The 15,039-nt window shown below is 58.9% G+C and overlaps 1 protein-coding gene across 1 annotated transcript in view; it reads left to right on the top strand.

Moving 5' to 3' along the window:
* The window catches only part of CCDC33 (coiled-coil domain containing 33), a 102,345-nt gene that overhangs the window by 28,576 nt on the left and 58,730 nt on the right, over nt 1–15,039 (top strand). Inside the window, exons 4-5 of the mRNA XM_069491883.1 lie at nt 10,478–10,611; nt 14,302–14,411. Coding sequence (XP_069347984.1) covers nt 10,478–10,611; nt 14,302–14,411 — 244 coding nt within the window. The remainder of the gene's footprint in view (nt 1–10,477; nt 10,612–14,301; nt 14,412–15,039) is intronic.

The following is a 15,039-nucleotide window of genomic DNA, read 5'->3' as shown; positions in this document are numbered from 1 at the left end:
GTGTTGGCAGCTGCGTCTTTGGCTGTCTGCTGCCCAGAGCTAGTGAGTGGGGACAGAGCCAGGCCTGGGAGGGAAGGCGCGTCTTCCTCTGGGCACACGGTGCAGGCGTGGGGCGGCACGGGAGAGGTGGCACAGATCAGGGCCGGCTAGAGTCACACTCAGAGGATCTTTGGTTTCCCTGGATAAGCCTGGGCACCCTCACCCTGTCCCCAGACTGAGCCTGACCTTGGTCACAGACTGAGCCCTAACTCTGGAGAACAACTGGAGAAGGTACCGAAAGCAAGAAAGATGTGTGACGTCCTGGTAAGAGGGAGTTTAAAGAAGGTTCTGTTTATCAAGTGCCTGCCATACTCCTGGCACATGTGCTAGGACCGTACGTCTGCGTTTCATGTAACTTAGTTGTCACACATCCCTATGAACTGGGTGTAATATTGTCCCCATTTCACAGATGAGGTTCCTAAGGCTCACAGCATTTCTGTGACTTGCCCAAGGTCATGGAACCACTGAGAACCCCAAGGACGATCTAGGTAGAATCCAGGATTCCAAAATCCAAAAGCTCATTCCACCTCATTTCCTGCCTTGGTCTTTCATCAGCAGTTACCCCTTTTGGAAGGGGGGCTGTTGGCACCAGGACCCTAACCCAAACTCCCAGAGAAGATGCAGTGACCGGTCTGGAGACGCCCCCACCACCCCCAGGATCTGGAGTTTCCCTTCCTCCCGGTCTGGCTGTGGGTGGGCAGGGATCTAGGCAGAGTGGGTGGAGGCCCGGCATGACTCACGGTGACCTATGGGCTTGTCTCAGCAGCCAGAGCGTTGGGCTCGGCAAAAATAACAATAACACAGTGACTGCGATCATGGGACAGTCCCAGGAATAAAGCAGCCCACATGTGCGCGTTATGTCTCACTCTAAGCTCACCAGGAACTGGTTCTCCACACACCCCGGCTCGGTAGGAGTAGCCCTATGAGGCAGGGTGCACGACCCCCAGGTGGTCGCCGTGGAGGCCGAAGCCCAGGGCAGTGGAGGGACTTGTCAGGGGCCACATGGCTGGCCCGTGGGAGGGAGCACATGAAGATGGCTCTTCCCATCTGGCCGCCAGCGCCCGCAGAGGCCAGGCTCCTTTCCTCGCCGCAGGGCGCCCGTGGGAGAGCAGAAGGGGCTGGGGAGCAGGCCCTGGGTGGGGCCTGGGAATCCGGGGTCCTCATCTCCCCGCAGGGCCCCAGCCCGGCGCCTGCTTTCCCACCCACACCTGCTCCCTATAACGCCAGGCCCTGGAGGCTCAGAACCTCAGCATTTTTGTTCGGTGAGAACTCGCCAGTGTCCCAGAGTTATAAACACAGCTGGTGTCGGGGCTAAAGGAGGCTTGGCCTGAGACCCCCGGCCAGATTGAAACCACAGGGATTCTGCCCAGATGTTTCCCCACCACTGCCACCCAGGGCCCCTGAGGTCTTCTCATGCCTGAAATGCTCATTCAGACTCAGACAGCACGATCTGTGCCCCGGGAGCCTGGGGCCCCAGGAGCAGCCTACGAGGGCAATGCTCGCTCAGAAGCAAGTGCTCACGGGGTGACTCCGGGCGGTGTGCCAGGCCGGACGGGGCCTTCCTGGTGTCCTCACGGCATCATACACGGGCTGTCTGCTCTGCTTATCCCTGAGCATGGGCAGAGCCGCTGACAGGCAACTCCTCCCTCCCCAGACACGGCGAGCTGCCAGGGGGCTTGGTCCTCCCTCCAGGCTTTGTGTGGCTGCCCTCTGCCCTGCTGGCCCCCGTGGGCTCCAGGGACAGTGCCAGGTGGTCCAGCATCTAGTGAAGCGAGGGAAACCACTTGGCAAAGGCTGGGGCTCGGGGCCCCAGTTCAGCTCCTCCTGCCCTTGTGTCATCCCTCTCCCTCCATACACACCGGGGCTGCCAGAGTGGCCAATCCAGTTACCTAAGCCCTGAAGGCCCCAGGCGTGTGAGGCAATAGGGAGCAGGAGCAACTGCGGCAAACCCGGGGGCACGCAGCTCCTTCAGAGTAGCAGCCCTGGTCCCTCTGCTGATTTCTGACGGGGAAGAATGAGCTCTCTCGGTTTTCCAATTTTTCTGCAAAACCAGCCATTTTTTCCATGCAGACCAAACAACTCTGGGCAGTTAGCTCCTCTGGGCCCCTCACCCTCTTCCCCACCTGAGCCCTGGCCCCGGCTCAGACTCCACGTCGCATCCAGCTCTGCTGACAGCTCCTCTTCGGTGTCCTCCCCGTGGCTGCGCGTCCTCTACACTTGCATAAGTCGGCATCCCCTCCTTGAAGCCCCTCTGTCCTTGCCTCCAGGACGGCCCCTCCTGATTCCCTCCTCTGCCTCTGGCCACGGCACTGTGGATGCTCCGTGTCCTGTTCCCTGTAAACGTGGGGGCCCCTGGCTCAGGCCTTGCCTCTCATCTGCACCCCAACTCTCCCCAAGAGATCCCTTCGCCCCAAGCATCCCCTTTACCCCCATCCTGAAGGCCCCGGGATGCCTGGGTCCAGCTAGGGCCTCTCTCCTGAGCTCCACCCCCGTGCGCTCACCTGCCGGTGCACATCCCCACCTCGGACTCAGCCTCCCCCAGCTGACATCCTCTTCCTCCTCCTCCCCTTCCTCTTCCTCCTCCTCCCCCTCCTCTTCCTCCTCCTCCCCCTCCTCTTCCTCCTCCTCCCCCTCCTCATCCTCCTCCTCTTCCTCCTCCTCCCCCTCCTCTTCCTCCTCCTCCTCCTCTTCCTCCTCCTCCCCCTCCTCCTCCCCCTCTCCTGCCCCTCCTCTTCCTCCCCCTCCCCCTCCTCTTCCTCCTACTCCTCCTTCTTTTCCTCCTCCTCCTCCCCCTCCTCTTCCTCCTCCTCTCCCTCCTCTTCCTCCTCCTCCCCCTCCTCTTCCTCCTCCTCCCCCTCCTCTTCCTCCTCCTCCGGGGCTCCACTGTCCACCTAAGAACTGTGAGATACAGAGTGCCACCATCGGGGGGGGGGGGGGGTGCTGAGCCCAGTGGTGTCTAAGGGCGGAGGCACACGGCCAGTGGCAGTGGCTCCAGGAGCCAGGACCCAAACCCACGCCCCGCCAGCCCAAGCGTAACCACATCCCTGGCCTTCAGCTGGACTGGCCGGGGAACGCCGGGAGTGCAGGCAGTGGCCTCCCCCTTCTCTGCTCCCACACAAAGGTGGGGACAGAGGAGCAGGTGGCCCTTCCCTGTCACTCTGTCTGACTTCCCAGGCAGCTCTGTGGGCCTGTGGAAAGCGCCGTGTGCACACGGAGGGGCCCTGTGAGTGCCGGAGGAGTGGGGTGGGGACTCGCTTGGGACTGTGGCTGGGGACTCGTAGGTGGCCAGTGTGGCCAGCTGAACCAGACCCAGGGTCCAGCCACAGGGCCCTGGGCTGGGACAGAGAGGTCAGGGGCCTGGCAAGACCAAGGTTCCTGGGGCCTCGGAGCCTTGAAGGAGCCCGATGGCCACAGCTGGGCTCTGCTCCCCCTCTTTGGGAACACGGTCCTGGGACAGAACTTAGGATCTGAACTGTCCTCCCAGCCAAGAGCTGCCTCCAGGTCAGTCCTGAGGAGATGCCGCAGCTTCGGGCAGAGTGCCAGTAGCCGGGCCAGGGGGCCTGGCAGAGCCGGAGGGTTGGGGCTTCCTCTGTCTCCACCCGATGTTCCAGTGGTCTGTCCCCTTTCTGTCTCCTCTTTCTTCATTCAGCAAACACCTGCTGGGCCCACTGTGCCCACGCTGGCAGCTGGGAGCTGAGCTCCCGCAGTGACAGGACAGGTCTGCCCTTGAGGACCCACAGTTTAGTAGCAGCAGTGGCGGAGGGGTGGTAAGCAGGCAACACCGTCCCCACTCACTCACCCTTTGCCCGCAGTCCTCCAAGAAAGCAGCTGAGCGGGCTCCAGGCCCCAGCACCGTGTCAGAACCCCTCGGGGAGGCTGCTGTCTGGGGAAAGGGCAGGAGTCTGTGCTCCAGCCCGCAGAGCTTGGAGCAAACCCCACACGAGTTGGGCTGGGGGTGGGAATCAGAATGACTCAGGAATCGGAAGGATCAGGTGGTTTTCTGAGGTTGGGAAGTTCCCCCGCATGTCTGGCCCACATTCCTCCCGCGCCGAGGCTGCAGTGCTCAGAGGCCGGGCACTGCAGAGTGACTGAGCCATTGAGAGGACCCGAGTCACGGCACGACCTGCCAAAGGCTGTCTCACCCAGGCCCCTACCTTGCCACGGGGACTGTCCCTCCACCCCCACGGGGCTGTGGTGTTGACTGACAGGCGCATCCTCCCGCTGCCCAAGAAGATGGGGACCCTCGCCAGTTGCGCCACCGGGTAGACCGGAGCGTGACACTCCGCAGGCTGCAGACGGTGCAGGCAGGGCCCTTCCTGGCCCCACATTGTCTCCAGCCTCAAACAGAGAACAAAAACGAGGAAACAAGGCAATTCCCTTCCCTGGAGCGGGTAGGAGGTGGGACGACGCCCAGCACAGCTGCGAGCCTGCCTTTGCACGGCCACAAAGCTCTGGTGGCTGTGGTTGTCCCCTGCACCTTACGGAAAGAGCACTCCTGCCTGCCAGCCCCCCAGTGTCACAGGTGGGGACGGGAGGTGCACGCCGACCATGAAAGGTCCCGCAAGGACAGCTGGGGCTCTTTCAGATGAAGTGTGAGCAGGGTGAGAGGGGCAGCATTTGTGTTTTACAGAAAGACTTTTGCCGTTGCCAGAGTGCTCGGCTCAGAGGTCCTTGGCATGTGCCCTTCTTCTTTCCAGAGCAGGCCCCACACTGGCCTCCAGTGTAGACCCTCCTTGAACTGGAGTCAGTTGCTCTGCGAATCGAGGCCCACCTGTCGTGTTGTAGCACCATCAGTAATTAGTGACGGTTCATTAGAGTCCAATTAATAAATGAAACCAGGATGAGAGCCCATCGCTCTGCTGAGAATAACAGCCCTGCTCATGCCTTAAGTGGCAGCCTCCCCAGAGCCCAGAACCCACAAGGACCCGCTGCCCCGCCTTCGCCCTGGGGGCCGGGAGGCAGCATGGAGTGGGGGGCGTCCTCCACGGCTGCCTTCTGGGGAAGCAGGCAGGGGAGGAGGGAGCTTCAGACCTGACTGTCTCTGACTCACATCTCAGCTCCTCCTCTGAGGAGCCCCTGGCACAAGTCCCTGCCCAGCAATCCCAGGGGAGCGTGGCCAAGGCCAGAAGTATGCGGGCGGGGCCTTTCCCCTCCCACCTCCCTGGCCTCAGAGGACACTGCATGTGGCCATGAAGAGAAACGGACTCGAGAGGGAACTCAGTCGGGAGGACCACAGCCTCTTGACTACCCCAACCCGTGCTCCCAACCCACCACACCCTCCCATGACCTGCCTGCGAGCCAGCGCCCACCCCATCCCAAGCCTCAGGCCTTCTCCTGCACGTGGGAAAGTCCTCTCCGTCTACTCAAACCTGCCTCCCCCAGGAACTCTCCCCTCACCTGTCCAGCCCAGGTGGGGTCAGAAGCACAGGAATCAGCTGTGGCCACCCCGTTCAGATGGCTGTCTCTGCAGAGGCCAACTCCCCAACTCCTGTCCCTGTTGCATTAGCTCGGGCTCCTGGACTGGGGAGAGGTCACTGGGTTTTTCAGAGCCTTCTGGCGGGCAGGTAGGCCTACGGCCTGGGAATCTGGCTGCTGCTTGAACTTTTGCAGGATGCGGGCGGCTGATCTCCCTGGCTCAGAGGCTGGCATGGAGGATGCAGGTGGAGGGAAATTGCCCTGACTTCTCAGGACACATTGAGGCCAAACTATGACACCCCAGCAGCTGGTCTGAGGCTCTTTTTTTTGAGACAGAGTCTCACTCTGTTGCCCAGGCTAGAGTGAGTGCCGTGGCGTCAGCCTAGCTCACAGCAACCTCAAACTCCTGGGCTTAAGCGATCCTCCTGCCTCAGCCTCCCGAGTAGCTGGGACTACAGGCATGCCCCACCATGCCTGGCTAATTTTTTCTATATATATTTTTAGTTGGCCAGATAATTTCTTTCTATTTTTAGTAGAGACAGGATCTCTATATTGGCCAGATAATTTCTTTCTATTTTTAGTAGAGATGGGGTCTCGCTCTTGCTCAGGCTGGTCTCGAACTCCTGACCTCAAGCGATCCACCCGCCTCGGCCTCCCAGAGTGCTAGGATTACAGGCGTGAGCCACCGCACCCAGCCCCGAAGGCTCTTAATCTGAACCTGGCCCCCCACCTCCCCCTCAGACTTCCAGGTGAGCCGGCAACCGGGCTGTGATGGACCAGGTCGAAGGGCAGCAACACCTCTTGACCCACCATCCATCCACCTCACGGCCTGACTTGGTCCATCCTTCTCCATGCCTGCCTGCCTGCTTCCTCCCCCAGGGCTTCTGGGACAGCTCTCCAGTCTTTCAGGATCTGGGAGCCTGCCCAGCAGCCAGAACAGACACGAATTGGGGCTCTTCCCTTTCCTTCACTCTCCTGGCGCTGCCCTGGGGTTGGCACTCAGGACAGGCCAGGCGCCCGTGTGCTGGGCTTCTAAAGCCTGCGGGAGGAGGCCACGCTTCGACTGCTGTTCATGTTTTGATGCTTGGAGCGGAGCCGGAGGCCAGAGGACAGGCAGGGCGGTGGGGCAGGTGGACTTAGGTGTGAAGAGAAGACCTCAGAGGCAGCTTGAGGGCTGGCAGCCTGGGGCCGTGGGGCGGGTAGTGAGCATGGGCACAGCATGGCACTCACTCCTCTGTGCGTGTGTGCTCTGGCGACAGGGTGGGGGGTAGCCCCCCCGCTCTCTCCCCGGCAGTGTCCTGTGTTTTTCCGCTGCTCACCTCCGCTCACAGCTGCAGCCCTGGGGAATCAGACAACACATTTTGCCTTAGTCATGACCTTGCAGAAGGAAAGCAAAGTCCTTCTTGTTCCCTCCCACTCACAGCTGCGCTTGGGCCTGGCCTCCCATCGCCTGCTGGGTAGACCCCCCTCCCATGCCTGGCTTAAGACTGGAGTTTGTCAAAGACACACACACACACACACACCCTAGCAGCCTGGGGGTGGGCTGGGTTGGGGGTGGTTCACATTTTCCCCAAAGCTTGGGCCCAGGACTGTAGCACTGTGTCTATGAACCTAACCGCAGTCCCCATCCTGGTGTGGCTGCCCCTGCTGTGGCTGGATTAGATCTGAGCCACCCATGAGCTCCCCCTGGCCCTAACTGCCTAGAGCCAGCTATAGAGCCAGGGCAGGACTTTGGGGACAGGGAGGGAGGACAGATAGCCTGCGGAGAGGCCTGGGGACACAGGCCTTGGAGAGGTCCCCCAGGGCTCTGGGACTGCACCAGCAGGCCTGAGCTCCTCAGGGCCTGGGGGACATAGGACAGCCACATGCCCAGCTGGGGGTGCAGAAAGGGGCTGAGAGCAGGGAGTGAGCTGACCCCCTTCTCCTATTCTGCAGGGAATCAGAGGTTCTTCTTTCTCTCCAGTTTCTAGAATAGTATGAAGGCCCAGAGGAGTCAGCTATGCCAGGAAAAGCCATTATTACCCTGACAGCCTCCCTCCACCTGCTAAAAGCCTCCCCCTTCCCCTGGGGCCTCCCCCCTCCTAGATGCTTCCTCTGTGCTCACCTAGCCTAGACCTCTTTTGGGGGGATGCGGGGGAGGGAAAGAGATAGCCTTGCTTAACCCTTTCTTTGTCGAAGGGAAGCCATCGGCCCAGGCTCCCTTGCCTTGCCCCATGGCCCCTCCCCACACTTTTGCCCCTGGAATTCCTCCCTGACTCCCAGGAGCTTTCCAGAGCAGGGGAGGGACCTGAGGCTGCAGAGGTCAGGAGGGCAGAAGACAGGCTGGCAAGTGCAGGCCACGGGGTCCAGCCTGGATCCTGTCACTATGCTGCTGTGACCTCATGCCCTCAGTGTGTCTTCCCCCTGCACAGGGAGCCACTTGAAGATCCCTGGGAAGCCCCCAGGGGCGAGCCTGTGCAGGAGCAGGTGCTGTGCGATGTTCGACATTGTTCAGGGTGTAGGACTGACGTGCTCCTCACACACCCTCCGTGCTCCCACCTTTCTGCTCCTGTTCTCTGTCCCCTGAATCGCAAGGCCCTGAGGAGGGTGGCAGGCATTGTCGTGCACTAATCCAGGCAAGAGGCAGATCCCCAGCCTGATGGCAGAGGGGGCTGCTGAGAGCTCTGAGGTCTCTGACTTTGGGAGGCAGCTGCGGGAAGGAGAACCAGCCACAGAGTGGCACGAGGAGGGGCTCGGCTTGTGGGAGGAAGGGAGGGGGTGGGGGGGGAGGCTGAGCACCTCTCCAGCCTGGCCGCCTCCCTCACGCCCCTGCGCCCTGTGGGAGCACACTCCACGGGGCCTGCAGGGGCGGATGTGAGAGGGGCTCCCGCTCATCCCAGCTTCCCTTGTGCCCCTGCGAGCTGCCCCGGCTGCTGTGTGTCACAGATGCGGGAATAGCATGAACTGGGGCTTCCTGGGTGCCGGGGCCTTAACACGCTTTCTCTGCAGCCCCTGTAACCACTCTCTGAGGGAGGCATGGTTGGTAGGGGAGGACCCAGGGCTCAGAGGGGAGACGCTCTAGCCTGAACAAATGTGGGCTCAAACCCAGTTCTCAGTGACTCTTCCCAGGAGTCCACACTTTGGCCAGAGCAGCCAGAGACCACCCCCCCAGCCATAGTCCCAGAGTTGGGGGCATAAGGGGGAGAAACCAGGCCAGGGACAAAGAGGCAGGTCAGAGGAGGCCGCCAAGGCTAAGATCTTCAGTGCTGTGGGGTAATAAGAAGGAATTACATCTATTTAATAATTAAAAGTCATGATCGGCCGGGCGCGGTGGCTCACGCCTGTAATCCTAGCACTCTGGGAGGCCGAGGCGGGTGGATCGCTCGAGGTCAGGAGTTCGAGACCAGCCTGAGCAAGAGTGAGACCCCGTTTCTACTAAAAAATAGAAAGAAATTATATGGACAACTAAAATATACATATACAAAAAAAATTAGCCGGGCATGGTGGCTCATGCCTGTAGTCCCAGCTACTCGGGAGGCTGAGGCAGGAGGATCGCTTGAGCCCAGGAGTTTGAGGTTGCTGTGAGCTAGGCTGACGCCACGGCACTCACTCTAGCCCGGGCAACAGAGTGAGACTCTGTCTCAAAAAAAAAAAAAAAAGTCATGATCATTATTAACACTTTATGGCCCTTAATGCGCCAGGCACTACACGTGGGAATGCATTTCATTCCCACGACAGCCTGCAGCTGGGCGCATTATCCGCCCCATTTCACAGGTGAGGAAGGAAGGCACAGGGAGGTTATGCACCTTGCCCAGAGTCACACAGCCAGTAGGGGGTAGAGCAGGCACTTGGAACCCAAGTGGTCTGACTCTATGACAATCATTGCGTCACACTGCCTCTCCGTCGAGGCAGAGTGGGAGTCCTCAGCTGACCCCTGGAGCTTAGAGACGGGTGTCCCACAACAAATGGTTACCACAAGAGCAGGGCTGTGTGAGTGGGAGCAAGGAGCCAGGCCACAGTGTCACTCAAGTCTAAAGGACAGAAGGAGCAGCGAGGAGCAAGCTGGGCTGGGAAGGTGTTGGTGTTGCTCGTGCACGGGTTGGGCCTGAGCTTCTGGGCCAACTATTCTGCCCCATGCTCCATTTGGGGGCTTTGGGGTGGGCCAAGGGCTGGAGAGGATGCCACCTTCACCTCCCCCCTGGGGTACTGTTTGTGCACCAGGCCTGCCCTCCTGGGCTCCCCCTGCTGCTGCAGGGGGTGTAGCAGCACCGTCCCCAGCCCTGACATAGCTGCCTCTTCAGCGCAAGTGTGAACTCTCTCACTGAGCTGGCTCTGGGTCTCAGGAGACTTAGCCCAGATACCGGTGGGGTGCACTGGGATGCAGAAGGTCCCAGGTCCTGCCTCCCCTTGGGCAGCCTGGCTGTGAACAGCTGGAGTGCTCGAAGGCCAGAAAGCCCTCGCCACTGCCCTCTGCCCCCAGCCCCGGGCCCTGCACAAGCTGGGCACCACCAAAGGCCATAGCATGTGTGTGCTCCATTGAAAGGCTTCAGAGCTGGGGGAGCTGGGCCAGAAGCTTGGGGCAATGACGGTCAGGAGGAGAGGACAGCCAGGGGGGCACCCAAGTGGCCACCCTGTCCAGAGGCCCCTCCCACAGAAGGGAGCGTAGAGGAAAGGTTGGCCAGGGAGTCCCTGCACACAGGCGCCTGCTAGGGAGCCCCCCTGCCAGCCCCCCAGGGGGCAAGAAGTCAGACAGGCGAGGCATCCACTTCCACCCCCACCCCGCTCTGATCCTCTGGTCCCTGCGTCTAAGCAAAGGCTTCTGCAGTGGCCAGCGAGACAGTGTGGTCACCCGGCAGGCAGGGCAGCCGAGGGGAGAGGCCTGGCGTCCCCTGGGCCTGGGATGACATGAGTGTCTACTCGTGGGAGGGAGCTCTCCATGTTCCACCCACCTCTTGCTCAGATTTATGGGCAGTGGGATCGGGGAGGTGGCCAGGCAGCAGGCAGGACCCCTGACTCTGACTCTCCCTGCCCTTCCCCTCCCCAGGAAAAGCACATCGGAGGAAGCAAACAACGAGACCTCCAAGGCAGTCACATCTGTGACCTCGAAGCCCACCAGAGACCCCATCTGGGGAGACACCGTGGAAGTGGAGATCCAAGCGGAGGACGTGGGGCGGGAAGGTGAGGCTGGGGGCAGGGGGCGGGTGTGAGCCCCAAGGCAGAAGCGGCCCCCCCCCCCAGCTCAGCTGGCAGCCACCTGAATGTCTCTGTGGGCTCCGTTAAAAGCACTTTTAAAAAATCCTAATACTGTCACGCCTCATCTCCCCGGTCCACTCGAAAAATGAGTTGTTCCACATAAATGAATTTTCCAGACAATGTGAGCTTATCTTTTTTATGTCTGCTGTTATTATTTTCATGGTGGTTATTATCACCGTCTCCCACTGAAACGGCACATTACAGCTTCATGGCACGTCCCCACGCATCGCTCATTGGAGTCACCACCTCCCAGGGGGAACAACGCTGCCCCCATTGCCTAGGAGAGGACGCTGAGGTTCGCGAGATTTAAACAACTGGCTCGCGCTCAAGCACTCAGCAAGCAGAGGACCCAGGCCTGGCATTGCCTGTGCTCGCTGTAGCTCCAGCGTTCTAGCTGCCTCAACTGGAGTATTTTAAAAAATGCTTTTAACATCCCTAGAATGGATCCTTGTCGCTGCCTAGTCGTCCCTGGGTCTCAGCCCAAGCCGCCAGGTCCCCGTGTACACACATGCCTGTGCACACCGGGTTTCCACTCTCACGGGAGAGCTCAGGCGGGCACACGGGAGTACTGGCTGGCTGGTGCCGGGACGGCTGTGGCACCAGCGTCAGGCATGGCCAACACAGACCAGCGGTGCCCAGCAACGTCTCTGGTCTTACCTAGTCAGAAGCTCAGGCTCACTACTTGCCAGTGGTCTCTCCTCAGAGGACAGGCTGCCCTCCCCTTAAAATCTTGCCAGGGACCCAGACTCCTTTGCCTGACAAAGAGCAAAAAGCTGGCTGCTGGGGGCCAGGAGGGGAGAAAGGAAACAAGAGCAGCCTCCACAAAGCGGGTCTCACTGTGGGTCAAGCCGGAGAATGTTTTTTCTGCCTGTAAAGGGATAGGTGGAGCTGTTGGGACAGTTTCAGAAGACGTGAAAGAGGAGGAAAAATTGCCCTAGGATTTCATGCAGAGGCACGTGTGTGGGGGTGTGTGCATGTCTTTGTGAATGCCTGCATGCTGGTTGTGTGTATGTGTGTGTGAGTACATCTTGTGTCTGCACCTGTGGGCATGCATACTTTTGTGTGTGTGTGTCAGTGTGTGCATGGAGGTATCTGGGTGATCGTGTGCACCTTGAAGTGCATAAGTATGTGTAGACTGTGTGTGTGTTCATGCGTGTGCCATGCATGCATTTATGTGGCCAGGGGGAAGTTAGGGGCTGGGGTAAGTGGACCTGAGCTAGGATCTTGCCCTGGGCTCTACACACCTAGGGTGATAGAGGGAACAGTATGTTAGGGTCGTTAGCCCTTGGGCCCATCTGTGCAGCAGAGAGGGGGACAGGGCTAGCTGCAGGGGGATGGGAGGGTGGGAGGCCACCTCACAGGCAGGGAACATTGGCAGGCCCTCTCTGCAGATTGAAGTGGCTGGATGCTTGTTGGAACCTGGTTGGAACCGGTTGCTGTGGTGATGTCTGCCGTGGGGGTGGGGGAGATGGGGGCCAGGCCAAGAGGTGGGGGAGGGTGGGAGGTAGCTCAAGGATGTGTTAATGAAAAGCAAAGGGGAGTTTCAGACCCTGCGTCAGGGCCAAAAGCAGGCAGGCGACAGAAATGGCTTGTTGGCCGCACAAAGAAAGCAGTAGGAGGCCGGAAGGGCACAATGCCCAGAGAGGAAGCTGATGAAGCGTGTTTGTGGCATGGAGACAGGAGCAGGGAGGGTGGCTGTCCATTCCCCCTATTTCAGCTCATCGCTGGCTGCCCGCACAGAGCTCCAGGAACAGGGGTCAGGGGTGGGGGACGCAGGGCACTTGCTCAACCTCTCGCTCAACCTCAGCAAATCCCAACCAGACCTGGGGACCTAGGGTCCATGGGGAGAGGGCCTGAGGGGCTGCAGCCTGCACAGCCTCTCTGGAGCTTTGGCTGGGAGCGCTGGAATCCCCCGGCTGAGTTTCCTCAGTCTCAGAGTGGGGCGCGTGTACGGAGAGCCGCAGATGGTTAACAAGGAAGCAAATAGTGACAGCCACAAGGAGCATTTGCACGGACCTTTATAGCGTGAAAAACACCCCCCCACACACACACACACAGCAATTCAGGGGAGGGGCGAGGTGTTTCTTTTTTAGAGTATTAACATTTTGCAGAGCAGGAACGTGAGGCTCAGAGAGGTTAAGTGACTCGATAAAGGTCCCAGAGCAAGTTAGTGTCTTGATACTAGAACCCGGGCCTGCTAGCTTCAAACCCTTGCTTGGTCTACTTTCTTCAAGCCAGCCTCGACACTGTGGGTGCCCTTGCCTCCTCTTTCCTTTGAGCAGGGATGCCATGTGGCTAGCTCCTGGGAGGCTTTGGCAAGTTTCCCTCTCCGAGTGTTCAGGTTAGCTGTGGGGAAAGGGAGAAAGGAAGAAGAGTTAGAAAATCCCTCGGCTTCCTCCTCCACCCCCACATCCAAATGGCCCCTCCAGCTCCCAGTGACCCAGCTGCTGAGCTCCTCACTGGGCCTCCAGCCTGCTGAGCCTTCTGGGCCAGCAGCTGTCCATGGTGCTGAAATGTCCTCGTCTCAAGCAGAGAGGCGGGGGCTCCCCATGGGGTTCCCTCGGGCACCCCTCTCCATCCCCATCCCCCGATTCTTCCCTAGTTTTTTGTTTTATCGCCTTTCCTCCTCCCTCTCTCTCATTCCTCCCCCACCTTTCTCTTCCCTTCCCCCTTCCCCATATCTCTTCTTCCTCCTCAAATCTTAGATTTCCAGAATGGAAAGATGCCACAAAGGTCACCAAATCCAGCCCCTCCCATCATCCTTTTCCTGGGTTTGTGATGTTAATCAAGTCACACAACCACTCGTAGCCCCATCGTTCATCCTTTAAAAACAGATGGTGACAGTCTACTTGAGGGTGGTGGCAGGGATTTGCTGGAGTAGCGGCTGCGGAGTGCCCGTCCCCATGCCGGGCACGCAGTGAGTGCTCACTAAGCAGGACCACCACAATTACTTCCAGGACACTGGTGTTCTCCTTAAGGTTCATCCCAAAGTTCATGCCATCTTTGGCGCGGTGATCTCTTTGGAGGGCGTTTACTAAGTGGTGCATTATTCTTAGCATTTAATTTTCATTCACTCATAGTAGACTTTTGTTGATAGTAGCACTAAGGAATTTCTTGAACAGGTCAATTTTTATTACTGACACTCGGTTTCCCCACCTGCAACATGTGGAAGATCATCCCCACCCCATCCCTTCCTGCATGTGGAGCTGCTGAGAGTGTTTGTGACCAAGGGAAGGGGCCTTATTCCTGGAAAGGGGCACTATGCCTGCTTGCCTGTGTATCCCTGTGTGTGTCTGTTGCCATGGGGGGCTGGGCTCAGGTCTGTGTGTGTCTATCTCTGGGCTGGAAGTTTCTCTACCACAAGAGAGCATTGCATTTTGGCGTCCTAACAGCACCTGGCATGCAGCTTTGCCCAGTGCAGGGGCTCAGACAGTGCTCGTGGGGCTGTGTGTGCCTGTGTGACCCACACGTGTGCACACGTGTGTTGATTCCCCAGTGTGGCCCTGCTCCCTGCTCTCGGCAATGTCTCTCACCTCCCACTTTCTCGCCTCGCTGGGAGGGAAGGTGGGAAGTTAAGCCCTGTCCTGACCCTGCGCTTATGTTTTCTTTTTCCAGATGTGATCATCAAGGTGGTAGACAACAGAAAGAAAGAGGAGTTGTTGTCCTACAAAATCCCCATCAAGTACCTGCGTGTTTTCCACCCCTACCACTTTGAGCTGGTGACGGTGAGTCAGGGGCCTGGGGCAGGTCGGGGAGAGCTGGTGGGAACCTCCTTGGTGTCCCCAGCTGTTCCTCAGAAGCAGCCCTGGGCATCCCATGTCCACCCATAGCATGACAAATCCAGGACCATGTGGGGCTCGGGAAGGATTTCTCCTGACCCATAGATAGGAATTCTCCAAATTCATCTCTGTAAAACAGCCTAGTTATCATGGAACAACTATATCACATTAAATGAATACACCCATTAAAGATATAGTCTGATTTCATAAATGTTAAAGGAGGGGTGGATCTAAGAAACAATATATCAAAGCATATATTGAAACAATAAATCAAAGAAACAATATTGACAGAGTACCTACTGCTTCCAGTCCTGTGCTAGACACGCCACACGCCGTCTCCAAACCTCAAGGCAAATACATTCTGCAGACATGAAACCGGGTCTCCAGGAAAGGACTCCTCCCGTCGTGGGTGGCAGAGGGCGGGTGAGCGGCAGGGTGGAGGGTGAGCCCAGGTCATGATGTCTTCCAGCCGGTTCTGTCTGTGCTGCCTCCACATGCTGCCCTGGCAGGCGGGCCCAGGAGGGTTGGGAGACGTGGGGGATAAAGCATTCCCGGGAATGCACCCCCCAAGTGG

This window comes from Eulemur rufifrons, chromosome 2, assembly GCF_041146395.1.
Source record: "Eulemur rufifrons isolate Redbay chromosome 2, OSU_ERuf_1, whole genome shotgun sequence".
Taxonomy (NCBI): Eukaryota; Metazoa; Chordata; class Mammalia; order Primates; family Lemuridae; genus Eulemur; species Eulemur rufifrons.
The sequence above is the reverse complement of the archived record's forward strand: the minus strand, read 5'-3'. Positions and strand labels throughout refer to the sequence as shown.